The sequence below is a fragment of the Stylophora pistillata genome, chromosome 10 (genome assembly GCF_964205215.1).
Source record: "Stylophora pistillata chromosome 10, jaStyPist1.2, whole genome shotgun sequence".
NCBI lineage: Eukaryota > Metazoa > Cnidaria > Anthozoa > Scleractinia > Pocilloporidae > Stylophora > Stylophora pistillata.
Window position 1 is genome coordinate 28974495 of NC_142528.1, and position 17292 is coordinate 28991786.

At 37.4% G+C, this 17292-nt stretch overlaps 3 protein-coding genes and 3 long non-coding RNA genes across 11 annotated transcripts in view; 4 read left to right on the plus strand and 2 right to left on the minus strand.

Annotated features, from left to right (window-relative positions):
• The window catches only part of LOC111332675 (putative ammonium transporter 1), a 9226-nt gene extending 7471 nt beyond the window's left edge, over positions 1–1755 (minus strand). For 3 of the 4 annotated variants that reach the window (XM_022938085.2, XM_088735199.1, XM_088735200.1), the window contains exon 1: positions 1619–1737. The gene's annotated coding sequence lies outside the window, so the exon portion shown is untranslated. Of the gene's footprint in view, positions 1–1618 lie in introns of all 4 variants that reach the window. The other variant, XM_022938084.2, reaches the window with a different exon arrangement.
• Positions 1756–1772: 17 nt separating this feature from the next.
• Positions 1773–7084, plus strand: LOC148722591 (uncharacterized). The gene is made up of 2 exons (XR_015992228.1): positions 1773–2012; positions 2389–7084. It is a non-coding gene; the product is annotated as an uncharacterized LOC148722591 (long non-coding RNA).
• Positions 3431–16719, minus strand: LOC111332672 (putative ammonium transporter 1). Of its 3 annotated transcripts, none has more exons than XM_088735198.1 (11): positions 16498–16719; positions 11959–12051; positions 7371–7460; positions 6860–7090; positions 6670–6776; positions 6408–6539; positions 6124–6253; positions 5925–6025; positions 5599–5737; positions 4933–5154; positions 3431–4416 (listed from the first exon to the last, which is right to left on the minus strand). In XM_088735198.1, exons 2-11 carry the CDS (start codon positions 12035–12037, stop codon positions 4199–4201), a joined length of 1449 nt encoding a protein of 482 aa, XP_088591324.1. In that variant the 5' UTR covers positions 12038–12051; positions 16498–16719; the 3' UTR covers positions 3431–4198. The 3 variants fall into 3 exon arrangements, with proteins under 3 accessions (XP_088591324.1, XP_088591323.1, XP_022793815.1); XM_088735197.1 differs by having other exon boundaries at positions 11959–12054; XM_022938080.2 differs by having other exon boundaries at positions 11959–12054; positions 16255–16719.
• LOC148722592 (uncharacterized) lies at positions 7371–9525 on the plus strand. The gene is made up of 2 exons (XR_015992226.1): positions 7371–7500; positions 8311–9525. It is a non-coding gene; the product is annotated as an uncharacterized LOC148722592 (long non-coding RNA).
• Positions 13413–15883, plus strand: LOC148722593 (uncharacterized). Its single transcript, XR_015992227.1, has 2 exons — positions 13413–13581; positions 14400–15883. It is a non-coding gene; the product is annotated as an uncharacterized LOC148722593 (long non-coding RNA).
• Positions 16720–16885: 166 nt separating the features above from the next.
• Positions 16886–17292, plus strand: part of LOC111332654 (receptor-type tyrosine-protein phosphatase S-like) — a 30583-nt gene continuing 30176 nt past the window's right edge. Inside the window, exon 1 of the mRNA XM_088735201.1 lies at positions 16886–17095. The gene's annotated coding sequence lies outside the window, so the exon portion shown is untranslated. The remainder of the gene's footprint in view (positions 17096–17292) is intronic.

Genomic DNA, 17292 nt, shown 5'->3' on the forward strand with positions numbered 1-17292 from the left:
TCCAAATTGTTGAAAGTATTCAAAATCCTTGTCTGCGTTTTATTCATTTATCTCAAAGCATGATAAAAAAAAATGCTGAAAGCAGAAACAAAATAGACTTAGAAGATGCCAAAAATCTTGGTTTACTAAATGAAAAAAATAATCTGTCTGGTTTTTTAAAATTTGATGTAAAAGTATTAGAGAGAGACAAAACCTTGTAAACTTGAGGGAGGAACCCAAAAAATGATTGCTAGGCTGTTGGGCTAACAGCCACCTGATTCTGGCAAAGGCAGTGTTCGACACTTCACTGTACAGTATACACAATAGATTTGTGACTGTTTGTTTCAGGTAGCTGAGAGAAGGGGAAAGTACAGGCCAAGAAAAAGAGAGAACAAAGAATTTTGTTTTTTATCAGTAGAGAATAAAGGAACATCGATACCAAGGCTCATGTGGTTGAGAATCTTCAGGGGTCAGTAAAACTCAACTAAGGGGCCGACCATTTAACTTTTGAGGAGGGGGGATGGGTGATTTCTGGTCATCAAGAAATTTTTTTCTAGCAATCTGCTGTGCAGGATATTTTTTTCTGATTTTTTTGGTACATTTTTTCTGTTACATTTGGGCTGCATGCAATTTTTTTCTTCCAACAAGTGCTTGCAGGAAAGTTTTTTTTCAAAATCACCCACTCCCCCCCCCCCTCAAAAGTTAAATGGTTGGCGCCTGAGCATGGTTGTTTCTAGTTCGGTACCAGACCTTTGCCCAACACTAGGCTTAGCCACAAGTTGCTCGGCAACTTTTTGGCAACTTTTGAGATTTTCGGCAACTTTTTAGAATTTTGGCAACTTTAAGAATTTTCGAGAACTTTGGGCTTTTTGGGGTTCTTTGAAGTCACTTTCTTCATGTTTTGAGCCACATTGGTCAGTTTTCGATAAACATTCAATTTATTCTAAAATAAAATAATTAGGGCCCCCATGGGTTGACTTTTGTGATCCCTCATCCCGAGGTCAGCGGTATCACGTTGCACGTTTTTCAAGATGGCGGACAATTACAGTGACTATTTGTTGATCAAGTGAAATGGAAAGAACCTCTGATATTATCATTGGACTTTGACAAATAAAGTTTTGATTAGAAGCAATGTGCGAATTATTAATCTTTAACACCCAAAAAAAGGTACGAAAAGCAGAAAAATTTTGGCAACTTTTCGGCAACTTTTTGGAAATTCAGCAACTTTTCGGCAGCTTTTTGAAAAAAGTAGCAACTTTTTGGCAACTTTTAGACACTTTTATCAGCAAATTTTTTGGGATTCATCGGCAACTTGTAGCTAGGCCTACCCGACACCCTCCTGCTGAGTCCAGAGGGAAGAGAAAAAGAAAAAGCATATGTAATTCTGTTTAGAGAACGTGAAAAAAAGATTAAAGATGCTTAAAATAATTTAAAACGGTGATTGATTCCTGAATAGACAAGGTTTTCTCTTGAATAAATATTGTTATGCCTACGAAAAGTTTCTAACGTGAACTTGGCAGAGTGGAAACTACGTACCGCTGTGGGGACAGGTTTTAATTAAAACATAACTATGATTAAAACAGTTAAACATTACCTTTTCAAATTGAAATTTTTGGTAAAGAATTAAAAAGATACTCACGTTTTGGAGGAAAAAATTATTGTGGTGTTCTCTGAGTCAACTTTTTCCGAGAGAGTTTTTGCGTGTAATAGTCAAGAAAGAAAGGCATTTTCCAAACCGCGACCTACGCCACGATTGCGTGATCTCATGACGTAAGAGTTTCAACCCGTAAAGCAATATGGTCTTCCCGGTAGGTTTTATCAACTTTTGATTGCGATGCGCGAGAAAATCGTCGGAAGGTCAGAATTTTGTCGCCGAAAGAGCTTGACTTCTAGTTGGAAATAGTCGATGTGACTGTCAAGACGCAACGGGAAAGACTGAGAGTGTTTTAGAAGTGTATAATTCCGAAAAGAGCGACCTTCGAATGCGGCCGTAGGAACGATTTGGACGGTTTGTCGTATCATGTCTTTCACTGGCAAGTGATGGAATTTAGTATTTATTTTTCGTATCCTACAAACGAGAAGTAAATAGTATCTGTGTTGAATATTCGGCATCTATTCGTGAAGGAAGGATCAATTAACGAAGAGAGGATGGGGGAACGAAAACATGAATTTTTCTTCCAAATGCGAATCCAATTTGATTCCTCGTTCTTTTCCAAAGATAGAAAAAAAGAGGCCCTGCTCACATTTAGTTGTGTGTACAAATTTAATCGTTACACATGGTTAAAGTCAAATTAAGTTAGTTTTTAATAGTGACAAAGATGATTCAGAAAGACTAACAAATTTACAATCAGGCTGGAAGCATTAGAACTGTTTTCAGAATTAACTATATACAACTTTATTACCGTATAGGCATGTGTTTACAACATGGAACTGTAATGAGGCTGTACGTGGTGATGTACACCTTCCATGGAAATTGTTGGTAATAGACTGACTGTAAATTCAGTGCAAGATCTCTTTCAAAAAATGCACGAAGTTTAGAAATGAAAGAATAGTCAAAAAGGTACGTTACTAGAATGTTAATTAAAGAAAAGAAAAGCAGAATTCAGCACGGTAAAATAATTTGGATTCGGTAGATGGATACTGAGGTGAGATTACATTTACAGATATAACATTTAGAGATTTGAATGAGGTGAAAACAAAAAAAAAGTTTGAATTTAAAATTGACAACAGTGTTTATCAAATTTGCAAACAGTTAGTGTTAAATTACAGGTGATAGGATTTTGAAAATTACAGTAACCATTTCTTTGTAGAGGATTTGTGTGGAGTTTTGTTCAGTTACGAAAAGTGTTTGTAAATTTTGGTATGTATGTTGCATAGTGAATCCATAAAATGTTGCAAACAATTTTTGGCTTTATTGTATATGGTCTTGTAGTAAACAGTAGGTTTGCGATTTTTTGTTTTCTTCATTTTTTTGGGCCTTGTGGGTGGGCTGGATTTGTGTGCCAGGGAAAAGAGTGTTCAGTAAAAAGTTTTTCAGGGAGTCTAAGGTAGGCAGTTGCAGGGAAAACAGTTAAGGTATGAAGCTGTATTCTTCCAGAGTTGCTGAGGGATCCCTTCTTAAGTGTAGTCATGTGGGCTGAGTTTTTTTTCTTGTCCATAGGGACATGTCCAAAGAAAAAAATTGTATCAGTGGATATTATTATTGGAAGTGGACCTAACCTTTTCATATTCCTAGTGTCCTTCTCACCGTGAGTATTTGTTAAGATTAAGGTTGATCTACATATAAGCATCTAATCACATTCACGATGAAAGGCGGGAATTAGTTTTGTGTGGAAGTAAAGCATTGAGGTTTATGGTGTTTGTGGTGAGAGGGTCATTGCTGAAGTCAGGAAAAGTTGAGTAATAATGGCAATAGGGTTGGAAAGTAAGGTTACAAGCAAAAGGCTACCACTGACATAAAAAAGATTCCTTTAATGCCCTTTCTCACACATTGTGAAAAATGTAGTTGGTGGTGAAAATTTACATGCTGTATGATGTGTGCAATGGTATAATTTAATTGTGCCATAATATCTTAGAAATATCAGTCCTAGCGGGTGAGTCATGCATTTTAAAGCATGAAAAGCACTTATTTTATTTTGATTTGTTGTGGTGACCGTCACAAGAATATACACATTTTGTGGTTTTTGGAGGGTGAAGGGAGACTGGACTTTAGTGGATAGACTGTGGCTTCCTTACTCACCTAATCTGCTAGAGACTAGACTCCTCTCACACCATATATAGGTCCGAAGACTGATCGTATACTATCTTGAAATTTTGATTGCTATCTTGAGATTAAAGTACTTTCGAATCAACGAAATCTAAAGACTATTAAGGGTTAACTTAAAGATCACTGTAATAATACAATGTCATCTTGCATGATAAAAGCTAAATAAATATGGAGGCTGCTTTCCTCTCTTTGTTGCTAATGGCGTTTAACAGTTGAGCAATTTTGGGTCACTTATGTTCAAGCTGAAATTTTTTCTCAGGTAAATTGAAATTATTCTGTTGTATTATACATCAAGTATTGCTCGCCAGTGGCTCCAGCATGGAACAATAACTGAGCAACATGAAACTATCATAAGTGCTGTGAGTTAGTATATATCATGTAAGAGATTCATCTCCCCATATTTGGCTTGACCTGGCCCAGACAGTCAGTTCTGGCCCAGACAGTCGGTTATATTCAAAACTCTGTGGTTTCATTCTTGTTTGGAGCTTCAATGACCTCAAGGCTTGGATTATCAATTCCACCTCCTTTCTCAGGATAGTTTTGGACAGGGGTGACACCATTATTATGACTGAATGGCAAGGTCTGTCTTGGTGCTGTTGGTGACTCCGACCATCCATCTCCGTAACTGGCCAGTGGGTATGCGGGCTCACCATGTTTGGGAATATCAAGACCTTGGAGAACAAAACATAAGTTTTTGGTTTTGGAATAGGGTTCAAATTATTTTAAATTAGGTGCAATGATAACTAACAGATCAATTCTCCCCATTGATGTTGGCCCATTGGCAAATACCACTGAGGTAATTATAATATGCTGTTAATTAAAGATTTGATTTGATTTGATGTCATCATCTCCTAAAAAGTTCACATACTTCTCAACCAATGTTTCATGTCATGATTAAATTACTCTTTTACTGGCAGGAATTAATGTTAACAGCATATCACCTAAGTAGATGTACAGGTATATTGACTATGTTTGTCAGACCTCCATGATAGCTTCTGATGTTGTAACAGCTTAAAAGGTATTAAAAACTCAAACCCTCTAATTGATAGAAAGGTCCCCAGCTCCCAGGATAAGTGAGAGGTACTCGAGGTTTGTAGGCTGTGAGGAGTGTCGGCATGTACCTATGTACATACAGTGCAAGCATGAAACTCAGACAAAGAATTGATGAATCTAGTCCAGATTATTACCTTTCTCCTCGATTTCTGGGCTGACACGAAGCAGCCTTGTGACACGCAACACAATGAACAAGACTAAACTCAATGCTGCCGACCAGGCCATAATGACAAGCACTCCTAAGAGGTTCCAGCCAAACAAACGGAATGAATGAGCGCTTCCATCGTAAAATATTCCACTCTCCTTGTTGAAGATGGGGACAGACAACACGCCCCAGAAACCACCACCGAGATGAACTGTGCAAAATATTCACACAAGGCTATTAGCGAAAAGTGCAGTTGCTTTTTATCAGTAATCCGGCATTGCACTCATTGTGAGTATAAATCCGGCAGTGCACTCATTGTGAGTATAAATCCGGCATTGCACTCATTGTGAGTATACGATTGATGCATAATATTCCCAACACCATTTTATCAAACCTTCAGTATACCAAAACCACTCTCCCTTTAATCCACTTCCTCACGCTTTCCTGTGCATAAGACCAATACATGTTTTGACTCAAACTTTCCTTGTAATGGTTTCATTGGTCCAAATATCTGAGGTTTTGTTTTAATTTTACGGCACTCGATCGAACAGCACCGTTTGGAGATCGGTGGATGCAATCCCACGCTAGAAACGAGAAGTTTGCGGGAAAATAGAACATGATCTGATACAGATGGATCAGTGTTTGAGAAACTCACCAGCCACGGCATCCAGCGGATCATCAATCTTTAAACGAATCATAAGAGTGCTCCATCCAACGTAAGCCACTCCAGCAATGGTACCAATAATAAAAGCTGCATAAGGATGGACGGCATTACAACCCGCACACAAAGCCACCTGAGAAACAAATGCAATAGTTGGTATTTGAAATTGAGAGAAGAAATTTACTTGATGGCAATTCACATTTAAAGGGTAAAGGATTGTAATGGTTATAGCAACGGATCCTTTTCTGGGGCTTTAATTGGAGGGGACTCTTGAATATTCAAAGCCCACGCATATCCATAACCTAACTAATGTGCAATACCATTCCAGTAAGTCCGCCATTAATGGTGAAAAGTAAGCTCCAGTATTTATCTGCAAAGCCTAGACGCTTGATGATCATGGCAGTCAGCGCACCTGAAGCTCCTGAATGAGAAAAGAAAACCACACTAGACTCTTTTGTCAAGGAGGACTGGAAATGGAAAAAAATCTTGGCTCCTAGGTAAATAGTTCGTGTGTCTCACCCCCAAGAACGGTGTTGACGATGGACAGAGCTACAGCATCTGCATCGCCTGCGCTAGCGATGGCTGCCTGTGAGCCGCCATTGAATGCCAGGAAACCAAAAAACAGGATGAATCCTCCAAGAGCCGCTTTCTAGAGTAAACAAAATGCGAAAGCATAGTTTAAGCAAGAGATTAGAAACTGTAATGATCTCTTGGTTGAAATTTTCAAATGCCATGCATAATAAATGGAAAAGTCGACAAATTAAAAATCCACCCTAGTAAATGGCAAGAGGTCCTTAACTCACTGGTACAGTATGGCCTGCAAGCAACACAGGGGCACCATTCACAAATCTTCCAATTCTTGGTCCAACAATAGCTGCTCCGACTAAGGCAACAGTCCCACCAAGAACATGAACGACCCCACTGCCAGCAAAATCCTTGATTAAATCAGGAATAACAAAAAGGGTGAGATTACAGACCTTGATTGACCTGGACTAGTACGTACAAATGTACAGGGGAAAGGTTATTTTTAATAACTTGTTAAGATAGCTATTACTAGCTTCTAACCTGGTATGTAACAGACATGGTTACATTGTCTTTTGTGTACTCCACACCCTTGTACAGCCAACCATTTCCATCCCAAGCCCAGTGAGTGACTATTGGGTACACAAAGCCTACCAGAAAACAATGAATATATCAAGGGCTTGCCCATATCAGGTAGAAAGCAGGAGACTTGTGTACCACCTCTGGAACTTACCAGTGAGAAACACAGAGTACAGAAGGTAAGCCTGGAACTCTGTCCTCTCTGCCATGGCACCACTGACAATTGTTGCTGCTGTGGCGGCAAAAACAAAATGGAAAAACCAATGAGAGTATTTTTCAGCTGGTAAATCTGCCAGTGCAAAGAACTTGTGTCCAATGAAGCCATTGCCCTCAGCTCCAAATGCAAACGCATACCCAAACAACCAATAGGCAACTGCACCAATAACTGTAAGAAACAAAATGATGTGACACATTATTTCCTCGCTTTTGAAAAAGTAGCTCAAAGATGGCTGTTCATACCGGCAACAGCGTGAAAAGTTAACTTCTTGAAAAGAATATAAAGAATGATTAAATAATGACAGTCAAATTTTAATCTGATTGGAGAACTAAATTGGATGAAAGTTGAGTGAAAGTGCATATGTAGGGGAGAGATGCTATTTTCCTTTTTGAAATTTTGAAGCACTTTTCATACTGGTAAATGTATACTTTCTTTTATCGCTACTTACAAACATCCAGGAAATTCTTGATCAGAATGTTGGTTGTGTTCTTTGATCTTACTGAGCCCGCTTCAAGAAAAGCAAATCCTGTTTGCATAACTGAAAGAAAAAGAAACAGCAGCCATCAACCACCCAACCAGTGAGTAAGACGATATTTTATAGGTTGTCTGTCTCAGATACTCATGCAAAATTAACTGGTGTTTCACTATAGCGTGGGGAGACACATGTACGCTAGGGGGATCTCTTCCAGCGAGCTGCATCAGGTTACTATTTGTCCATCCTGGAGAGGTTTACCTAAATTTTTCAATTTGTTCACTTTGTAATCCAAATGAACCTTCTCCATTCTTAACCAAGCACTCTAATTTTGTACCTAATCATTCTAAGCAACATATGGCAATCTGCGGTCTTTCCTTACACTTAGGTAGCACGGAAAGCCTTAAAAATCTTGAACAAAAGCTCATCTTTCAAACCGGCAGTCTAAATCCCACAGGGATCAACGAATGCTTTTCATTCCACCAATTTATTCTTGTTTTTCTCATTGCCATGTTCCCACCAATAACGTAGCTCCATTTTCTGCCTTTAAAAGCACACACAACCCACAATTCCTCTATTCGCTCCGACGAAGGGCTAACGCTCGAACGTCAGCCTTTATAATCGTTACGGTGGCCAATTTACCATTTCAACTTTGTTGATATATCCAAATTATTTCGTTACCCCCACCGCCCACCGACGCAGCCCCAAACAGTTTCTTTCGAAACTATCAGCCTTTACTCTAATTTGTGGTTTCTTTTTTCCTCTTTGTCGCTGTCAACCACCGCAAACTATTATTTCAATTGTGTATTCTGTAAATAACAAATTTAGTTGACTAGGAATACCAACAGTTCCCACATTTCAAATTAATTCTTTCTCTTCGCTCTTAATTTCATGTGTTCTTTTTTTTTAATTTCAGTTCAATTTTATCCTTACAGTGTCAGCATTTGTGTCGTATGATATCATGATCCCAGAGGCAGAGTCGGCATACTGTGAAAACTTAGTGGTGATATAAAAAGAGAACTAACTTTTGCTATTTTATTTATGCAAGGAAAAAATTCCTAACTCCTTCTCAAAATATGGGCTCTTATGTAAATAAGTCACATAATGCACTGATATCTAAAACTTTTTCAACGAGGTCACTTTTCTGCCTCTCACATTTTTGTCCAGTTTTAGACATGATTAATCATGTATTGTCAATCGTATGTCAGCGTTAGAGGTAGGTGGACATCGGACGCATTCTGATTAATTTAGGCATATTTAGAAAAGAACCTCATCCAATTACAACAACTTTAATATTTATATTGCGCAAAATACATGTAATATATGATCAAATGCGCCTTACATGATAATAAATTCAAGCTCCAATACAGTTGACTCCCGATCGATAATGACAAAACAAACTATCAAGCCAAAATAGTGAGCTACACATTCCTCTTCTTTTTACTTGAAAAAGGTCCAGATTTCTTTCGTGATTGTTAGTTCGGATAGTTTGATTGTTTTTGTTTTTTTTTTTGCGGTTTCTTGCTACATTATCAGTGGCTACAAAAGGGAAGTGAAGATATTATAGTTGCTGGATTATGACGCGACATATTGTCAGTTCATTTGCATTTATGCGTGGGTCCGGATATTTGTGAATTCTCTGTTTTTATATCTGTTCACCCCAGATGTCAGAAAAAACATTTAAAATAGATTTTTGGTTGTGAAAAGTGCGGGTTATGACTGTGCGCCTTGGATAAACTTGAGGTTTCTATACTTTAATCATTGTTGTAGGTGTGATAATTTTAGACAAGTTACGGTGGTTCAAGAGTCCTCTGTGATGTAATAGCCCGAATCCACTTTGGCAATATATTTAGAGTAGACTTCATAGTTACCCTAAGACGACAGAAATTCAGCTTTACTTTCATAGGCAAAGTAATAGTCGGCTTTAGGCCTTTATAGATTATGCTAGCATAATTTTTGGCCTAATTTGAGTAAACTGGCATAATTTCTGCCAAGTAGCAGTGCTAGCATAATTCGCATATTTTGATATTTATCGGATTATTTTTGCATGTTTATTTGAATTTCATTGTGGATTTGTTGCGTTTCTTTCTTGTAGACCAACGGCTTCTAATTAAAAAATGTATTTTTTGGACTTATTTGCAATTTTTTCAAAGAGCATAATTTTAAAAAAAGGGGCATAACTTGGAAAAAAGAGCATAATTTTAGCATAATTTTGCCAAAAAAAAAGAGAAAAAACCAAGGCTACTAGCATAATATGCTACTTTTACTAGCATAATCTATAAAAGCCTTGTAGGCTTCGCAAAAAGACCAGTTTCAGAACTAAAGGTTACCGAGGTCGAGAAAAGCTCATAGCGTTGCTTTATAAAGATAAAATATCTTGGAATTTCCATTATTTGTTTATTAAGCTTATGACCAGAGTTCCGGGCACAGAAATTAGGAAGGCTCCAGATTTACTTGTGTTTTGACGTTGCCAAGGTAACAAGACACTTATCCTTTCATGCGTAAAGTTTCTATTGGGAATGTCAATTGGGACTCGAACAGAGCCCCCTCAAAAAATTGGCGTTCGCTAACAAAATAAAAAACTCCCGTTGTTCACAAAGCTTGTATGTTCTAGTCTCCGGTGTTGCCTAAATTCTGCAGTATTTGTCTTGTAAATCATAGGCCGAGTTCTTAAGGACGGTTTTATATGCTTGATTTTTTCAATTTGTCAGTTTTCGTTGAAAATGTTAATTTCTTATGCCGATACAGGGTGGCGATAAGTACCACTGGAATTCTTGACATCGTGTAAATGAGTGAAAATAGCTATCATAAAGCTCTGATTTGGTCATCTTATCATTTCTTTTACATAATTTTTAGTAAAACAGACCCTCCCTGGTTTCCTGTTTTGCGTGTTTGTTTATAATTCCCCAAAAAGTCTTGTAGAACTTAGTGTTTGCTTCATTCGACCTTTTTAAGGAAGGAAACGTTTGCGAGAGCAGAGTAGCCAAAGTAACTCAGAGAATCCTGCTTTGTCGTAAATCTAAGTATTGGCCCGCTTTTATTTCTGTCATGAAGTTTGTTTGGTTCTCAAAATGTTTCTTTTGCTGTGTTGTCTTGCTTTAAATGCCTTGACATTACATAGAGCATCAAATTAATTTTCCAAAACTGTTTCATTTTGGCACCGTCATCGTGTTCTAAAAAATCGTTCTTATTTAACTCTTCGGTTGTCAGACGTGTAACATACTTGCAAGAATTGCGAAGACAATATCCAACTTCATTTCCGCTTTTTTATTTCGTGAACATGACGATTTTATAGTTTTAGGTGGAGATTTAATACCAAGATTCTCCGCACCTTGAGAATCGCCTTTGCCGGATTATGCAAAAGGTCAATACCGGAGAGACATTTTTCAGGTTGGTTCTCATTCATCTTCTTTTGGTGAACAGCACATTATAAGGTGAAAAAAACCAATATATATCATGCGAAGGTTCTTCATTAACTGCCGCACTACCGCTCTTACATTCAATTTTTTCGAATGTTAACGTCATAAAATTGCACGAGCTACAACACTTCGAAAAATAAAAGATTAGAACAAAACTAGTAGTGACATTCTTTTGTTGGTTATCCGACGGCGACAAAAGTTATGTGTCATTCTTTTACTTAATGAAAGGAATAGAGAAAGAGAGAGAGAGAGAAAGAGATTCATCTTAACTAGACTTAAAGAAACCAATCTGTGCTGAAAATGATCTCAGCAAAATGTTATTTAGGCTCTAGGGAACAGTTGGTAAGAGTTTAAATGAATGTAAAAGAAGCCGGCTTAGAGATACTAGCTTGTTATCTAATTTGATGTATTCGTGAGCAAGCTTCTCTCGGCGGTTTGTTGTGGAGACGGATAGACCTGCAGTCTATCTTTACTAGCTGAACTTTCAAATTTTCGGACATGAGTTCAGACAGGTTTGAGCGCTCATCACTCACTTAAAGCTTACGACAAGTTTTTTTTTTTTCTGTTTTCGAAAAATACCGGCAAATTTCATTACTTGTAAAAAATTTCCGTTGAGTTTAAGTACTGCTTTTTTCCTCGGTCAAATTTCTCCTTGATGGTTCCGAATTATTTTACATCAAGGAAAGGTTAAGTTGTCTTTACTTAACGATTTTTCCCTTATTTGTTTAAACTCAAGCCAAGGTCATCAAATTGTTTGGCAAGAATTTTCGAATTTCGTTCCGCATGGTAAGCTCTTGTGGTCCAAGTTTCACCCGTGCACTAAAATATACAGGCATGCTGTTGACATGTGAACAAATATTAGCAGATCTATTCTCGCAATAAAAATGATTAAAAAAATACAAGTTCGCTTCATATTTTCCATCGAGTTTGTCGCTGTAGGCGCTCATAAATCAGAAATGTGTGTTTTTGCTCCGATGCAATCAACTATGTAGATGTTACTTAACAGGCCTAGCAGAATACAGATGTATACACCACTTTGGAAAATCTTCGTAAAGTTTTTCATTTCGAAAATATAAATGGCGAAAGTACTAAGAAAGTGACTGAAAGAGTAACGTTACTTAAAAAAGAAAGAAAATCATACTCACAAAAAATAAGGCAGCCCATTACAATCAAAAAAAATTGGTCGAGGTTTCCTTGCAAAATCTCTAGTTCTGTCTTCGCCATTTTGACCTCTGCTTCTGCTGAAGTAATTGGAGTTGATATAAGACACACAGGAAAATATTTAGAGCTTCGTTAGAACTTGCGTGTCTGACTTGATCGCCGTGCAATGACCCGGCGGAGAAACTGAGTGTCTTAAGTTATGTAACTGTCGGTGTTTTGCACTCAGCTTGGCCACGTGATTTATTTGTTCTCCAGCATGCATGAGTAAAACAGGTTATAGACTTTGACCCTCAATAAGGCAGAGTTCCCACACACTGCTTAGAAAATAAAAACATTTGGTCAGAGTTACTCTATGATTTCTTACTTATTTCCTTTCGATTTTTAGTTTATCCTTCCTTAAAAGTGATAAAGGAAAACTACATCATGGTCTGTGATACAATCTTACAATTTTTGATTACCATGAAGTTAGATCGCTGTTGCAGACAAGAAAATCTTATTCTTATCCACAATAAGTTATCAGGCAGCTAGTGAGATAGAGAATCTTACATAAAATATTTTCTTTTTCACTCGAGAACACCTATTTTGGAATTGTTTAGGTGGGGTTAGCGAAAGTAACCGGTGGAACCGGCTTCAAGGTATAACGATTCTATTTTAGTTTCGCTAAATATGCGTCAATTGTCTTAGCAGCATAGTAACACCTTTCCGCTTAATTTTATTCTGAACCAATCACAGTGTTTCAAAGTGAATAAAGGAAGGCGTTGTATTGGACTCTATCTCGTGGCACGTCATGAGAAAGGAACCGAAAAACGTGACGTGAAGTTGTTATTGAGCACTTAGTACTATGTTGAGCATAACGTCAGATTTTGGGGTAGGAAGAACTGGCATATTGACTGTTAAGAACTGTCAGACAACAGCATAGTTTAAAAGTACCTAACGACTGTATCATTCATTACATTAGTTCTACGACAGCGTGTTACACAACCCCCGTTTTCGTATGTAAATAAGTACTTGACGGATTAGCACGTGATATTGGTGTCTCCACACTACATCAATAGAGTTTGTAGTAATTGTCTCCATTTTGTAATCTGTTACAGGTCGAAGGCATAGTTAAACTATGGTCGAAAGCTAATATCATATCATAGATCTTTAGTCAAAACATGCCTTTGCTTGTTCAAAAGAAGGTTAACTTTATTGTCCCAATAAATCAGGTGGTATCCGTTGGATGGCGTAATATCTTTTGCTAATACGTGTCCGCCGATCAGCGGCAGGTCCCTAAGACAGCTGAATGATCCGAGCGCCTCGTAAATACCCACGAGTGACGTTTGCATGTCTGCAAAAGCAGACGTAAAGAAGTATCCAAACACGTACTTTTACATTGATGAATGGTTTCTTAATATTTGTTTAAATAAATCCCAGTTGAAAGAAAAGATGACGTCTGTCCTTGTTGCTATTGACAGAATCTATTAGCGTTAAACTTATTCGTGTTTTATGAAATAAGTCCCCGAAAATTTTAAGACAAGTAGCCAGCCATATTTACAATTTAGGTACAATAAATTTCCTGCCGACGTGAAGGGAAGATTTACGCTCGCGTTTAGATGCAATTTCAGGTATTTAATTATAATGACAAACATTTAAACTATGAAGAACAAATAAGAACTTTGTATGAGATTTTTAAAACTGTAATTGCCTACTTCACGACTTTATTGTTCCTAAAGTAGGTACGAACGTCACACACTCTAAGTGTTATGGTGTCGTATGAAATTTCTTAGCCACTGATTCAACGTTACGTAACAGAGGAACCGAAAATATTATCTTTGGAAATGAAATGAAACAACAGCGACTGTATTTGATGAAAATGGAGAACGACCATGATCCAGTTATACTCACTTTTTAAGATTAAAATTTAAATCGCTCTTTTGTGAACATTACCTTTCAAATAAAATTAAATATTTCGGTAATGAGATAAAAGAAGATGAGAAACTGAAATCTTAATTGCATTAACTGATAATACAGAGTATTCTCAAGATCTTGCAGGGAAACGCAATTTCGGACGCACTTGCCGCTTAGTGGCAATGAAGATACAGCGCTTATGTTCATTGGAGCGTTTTTAAATTCAGTTTTTGTTGCATGGTCTACATTGTAGAGGTTCGCTGAACTTTAAGAAAACAAACAATTCATTACTGATAGAAAGCTTTGTGTCTCGCTCTGTTTCGGGTCTTCTTACGCATTCTCTCGTTTTATCAAAGGTTGGATCACTGCTTGACTCCTCAAGGCCAGAATCGTCTCAAAGGCCGCCGAATAATAATATTTAATTAGCAAAAATTTCCAGCTCAGTTTCTCTGCATAGCAACTGTAAACAGCTGTAAACAACTAATGTGGTTTTCATCTAGGAACCTAACTCTTTCGATTGTTATTCATCCTTTAGAGCTACAAGTTTGTGCTTGTCACCATTAGATTTGAATGCACTGGAGACACCACAGACAAGTTTGCCTGATTTTTTTCGCCCGGGACCTCGGGTTGCGAGGTCCGATTTGAAACCCACTTTTGCTGTGTTCCTGAGAAAGATACCCTACTTCTTTATACTCGGTAGCTTACATGAGTAATTTCAAACTCTCGGTGCAAACTAACGAAGTGCTCGAGAAGGCCTCAGTCACATCATGTCATAAAGAAAAGGATAAGGTCCTGCAATGTGGGCCACAGTCTCCAGAGAGGAAACTACCCCTTACTGCGAGGGAAGACCAACACTTCTATGAAAATTGATGTGAGGCTATATAAAGAGAAATGTAACACATTGGCTGCAACCATTGCTGTGATTAACTTCATCAACTATCAGGAACAGCAACACATACTACATTTGTCTCTTCCAAAAAAAAAAAGGAAACAAAAATAGAGATACCTATAAAAATGATTAAGCGAACAATCCAGAAGAAAAAGCGGCTTCAATTGCAATGAAGTCATGCATGCGTTCACATTTTTCAGGAAATATTTAGTTCTTATTAACCGATCGGGAGGTCTGTATGGGAGATTCTCCCATATAGACCGACCTAGCTTGGTTGATAAAATGTTTATTATATAGCATTGTGGTCCGTGGGTGCTCCAATATATATATATTTCAAGTAAATATTAAGACAAATCTCATCAGAGAAAGTAATCGTTTCCTTTCTCTGCTCAACATCGATGATTTCAGTAAATTTAGATTAGTGTTATAAAAAAAAAATTCATTTTGTAACAACGTCCTGGTCACAAAGCAATAGCACAACAATTTTCGACCGTAAATTGCAATTACATTTTTCCTCAAAATATAGCCTCTGAGTAGTATTAGAATCTCTTTAACAGCACTAAATAACATGGATGGTGCTAAGGCTCCTAATTCACAATTTCATAGCAAGAGCCAAAAATTAAGGCATTCTTTTCATATGTACAGTGGGTGAACTTCTCGCATTTTCATCGCTTTGGAATTCAAACCATCGCTTTCAAATATTTATGACCTTTTTTATGAGCCAAACTTTCTGCTTCCGTGTTTTCTAATAACCATCCTCACTAGGTTTCTTTTTCTCCTGTTTGGTTTGGGTCCCCTGATGATAACATCCCATGTTTTTCTTACAGCAAATGATACAGCTTGTTATGTTAAATATTAACTTGAAATACCATCATTATGTAAACGATTTGTATAGAATCTTAGATTAATTCTGTATAGTATTTGGTCACGAATGAGTTACCACTGAACAGATTCTTTTATTTTCTGTTTATCAATGCGCTAGTTGTTTTGTCGGAAAATTAAGCTCAATTTTCATTATCTGCCTTTGGCCTCCAACGGGGATCAAATTAGATGCATTGAGAGGTCTACATTGAGGGATAATGTACACGAAGCTGAAAAGGCCAATAAAGAATATACCTGTATATAACTGATCTGGCGAAGAATTCGAGCCGTTAGAATTGCAGTAAGTTACAGTCGGCTAGGTTAGATTATGTGTACCTTTGTGTACCACAACACACGAGACAACGTTACATGTAAATTGTATGGAGACGTACAATGAGAGTTTAAAAACGTTTCTTCGCGACAAATTTATCATTTGACCTCAGAAAAATGAAGCATTTTCATTTAAGGTATTGCATGCTGTTTTTACTTTGTTTCGGAATTCTAAGCTATCTAATATAAATATAACTTCTTCGTCGCTCAGGAGCCTATATGTCGGCTTCCGTGTTTTTATTTATGGACTGTCTATATAACTTTCTACACTACAATTGAATTTGAAGGGATTTCCCTTCATGACACTCACCAATGATCAATACCAGCGCAAATTATTTCACTTTGTACAATGAAAATGCATCAGATTATTAAGACAGCTTAATAAGGGCCAATACAAGTTGCTTGATATTTGCAACCCTCTGATACCCACGATCGACTCTATACAAAGCAACCGGAAGATCACTGTCGAGTTGTTTTTACAAAATTACATCTGTCGAAAACCGGTCTAACTGGAATTAAATAATATGTCCACTGACCCCACCTCAAAACCTACCTCGTTACATAAGACATAAATTTAAGAAAAGTTTGCTCATGTTCTCCATATAATAGTTTCCGTTTAACCATATTCTAATCTTCAGGAGATCTTTTAGATCTAATTGCCCCCTACTAGATGTGTTCAAGGGCTGTAATTTTATGGTCGTTTCACTCGGCCGTTCTCGCGGTCTGACTCAACAACAAGATATAAAATTTGACAAAATAAAAAGCTTATGAGTCAGTCTCATCAAGGGTCAAAGTCTGGGGTCCACGCGCTCTTTTATTTATGCAAGATGAAAAAACACTCTGCAACACGTGAACGAGATAATACACAACGCATAATGTAATAAATTGCTATTCCGTGTGTTTTCATATATTTGCTCCTTCATTTGGCCATGGAATTGCTTGGGAGGCACTCCGATTTCTTCGTTTACCTGTATGTTGGATCCATCACAAAAATTTTTGTGAGCTGACAGAAAACGTTTTTCTTACTTAAAAACCAAAATGGTTAACATCAACAGAAAAGTCTACAGAACCTGGCTGCAACCTGATTGCAAATTTTAACGCGTGAGAAATCACTGGGCAACTGATTTTTCCGTGGGAATCCATTATTTCCTGTGAGTATCGTACCTTTCCTGTGAGTATCTCCCAAACTTATCTTTGCTGATACCCAGTGTCGTTGGACTGAAATTTTGTGAAAGTAAAAATTTCAGTTTGGATGCTACCTACTGAGTAAAAGTGCAGGTAGCTGCATCATTCAACGTTACGTAATAACATGCAATAACCACAGAGAAACACTCAATAGGGAAAATTG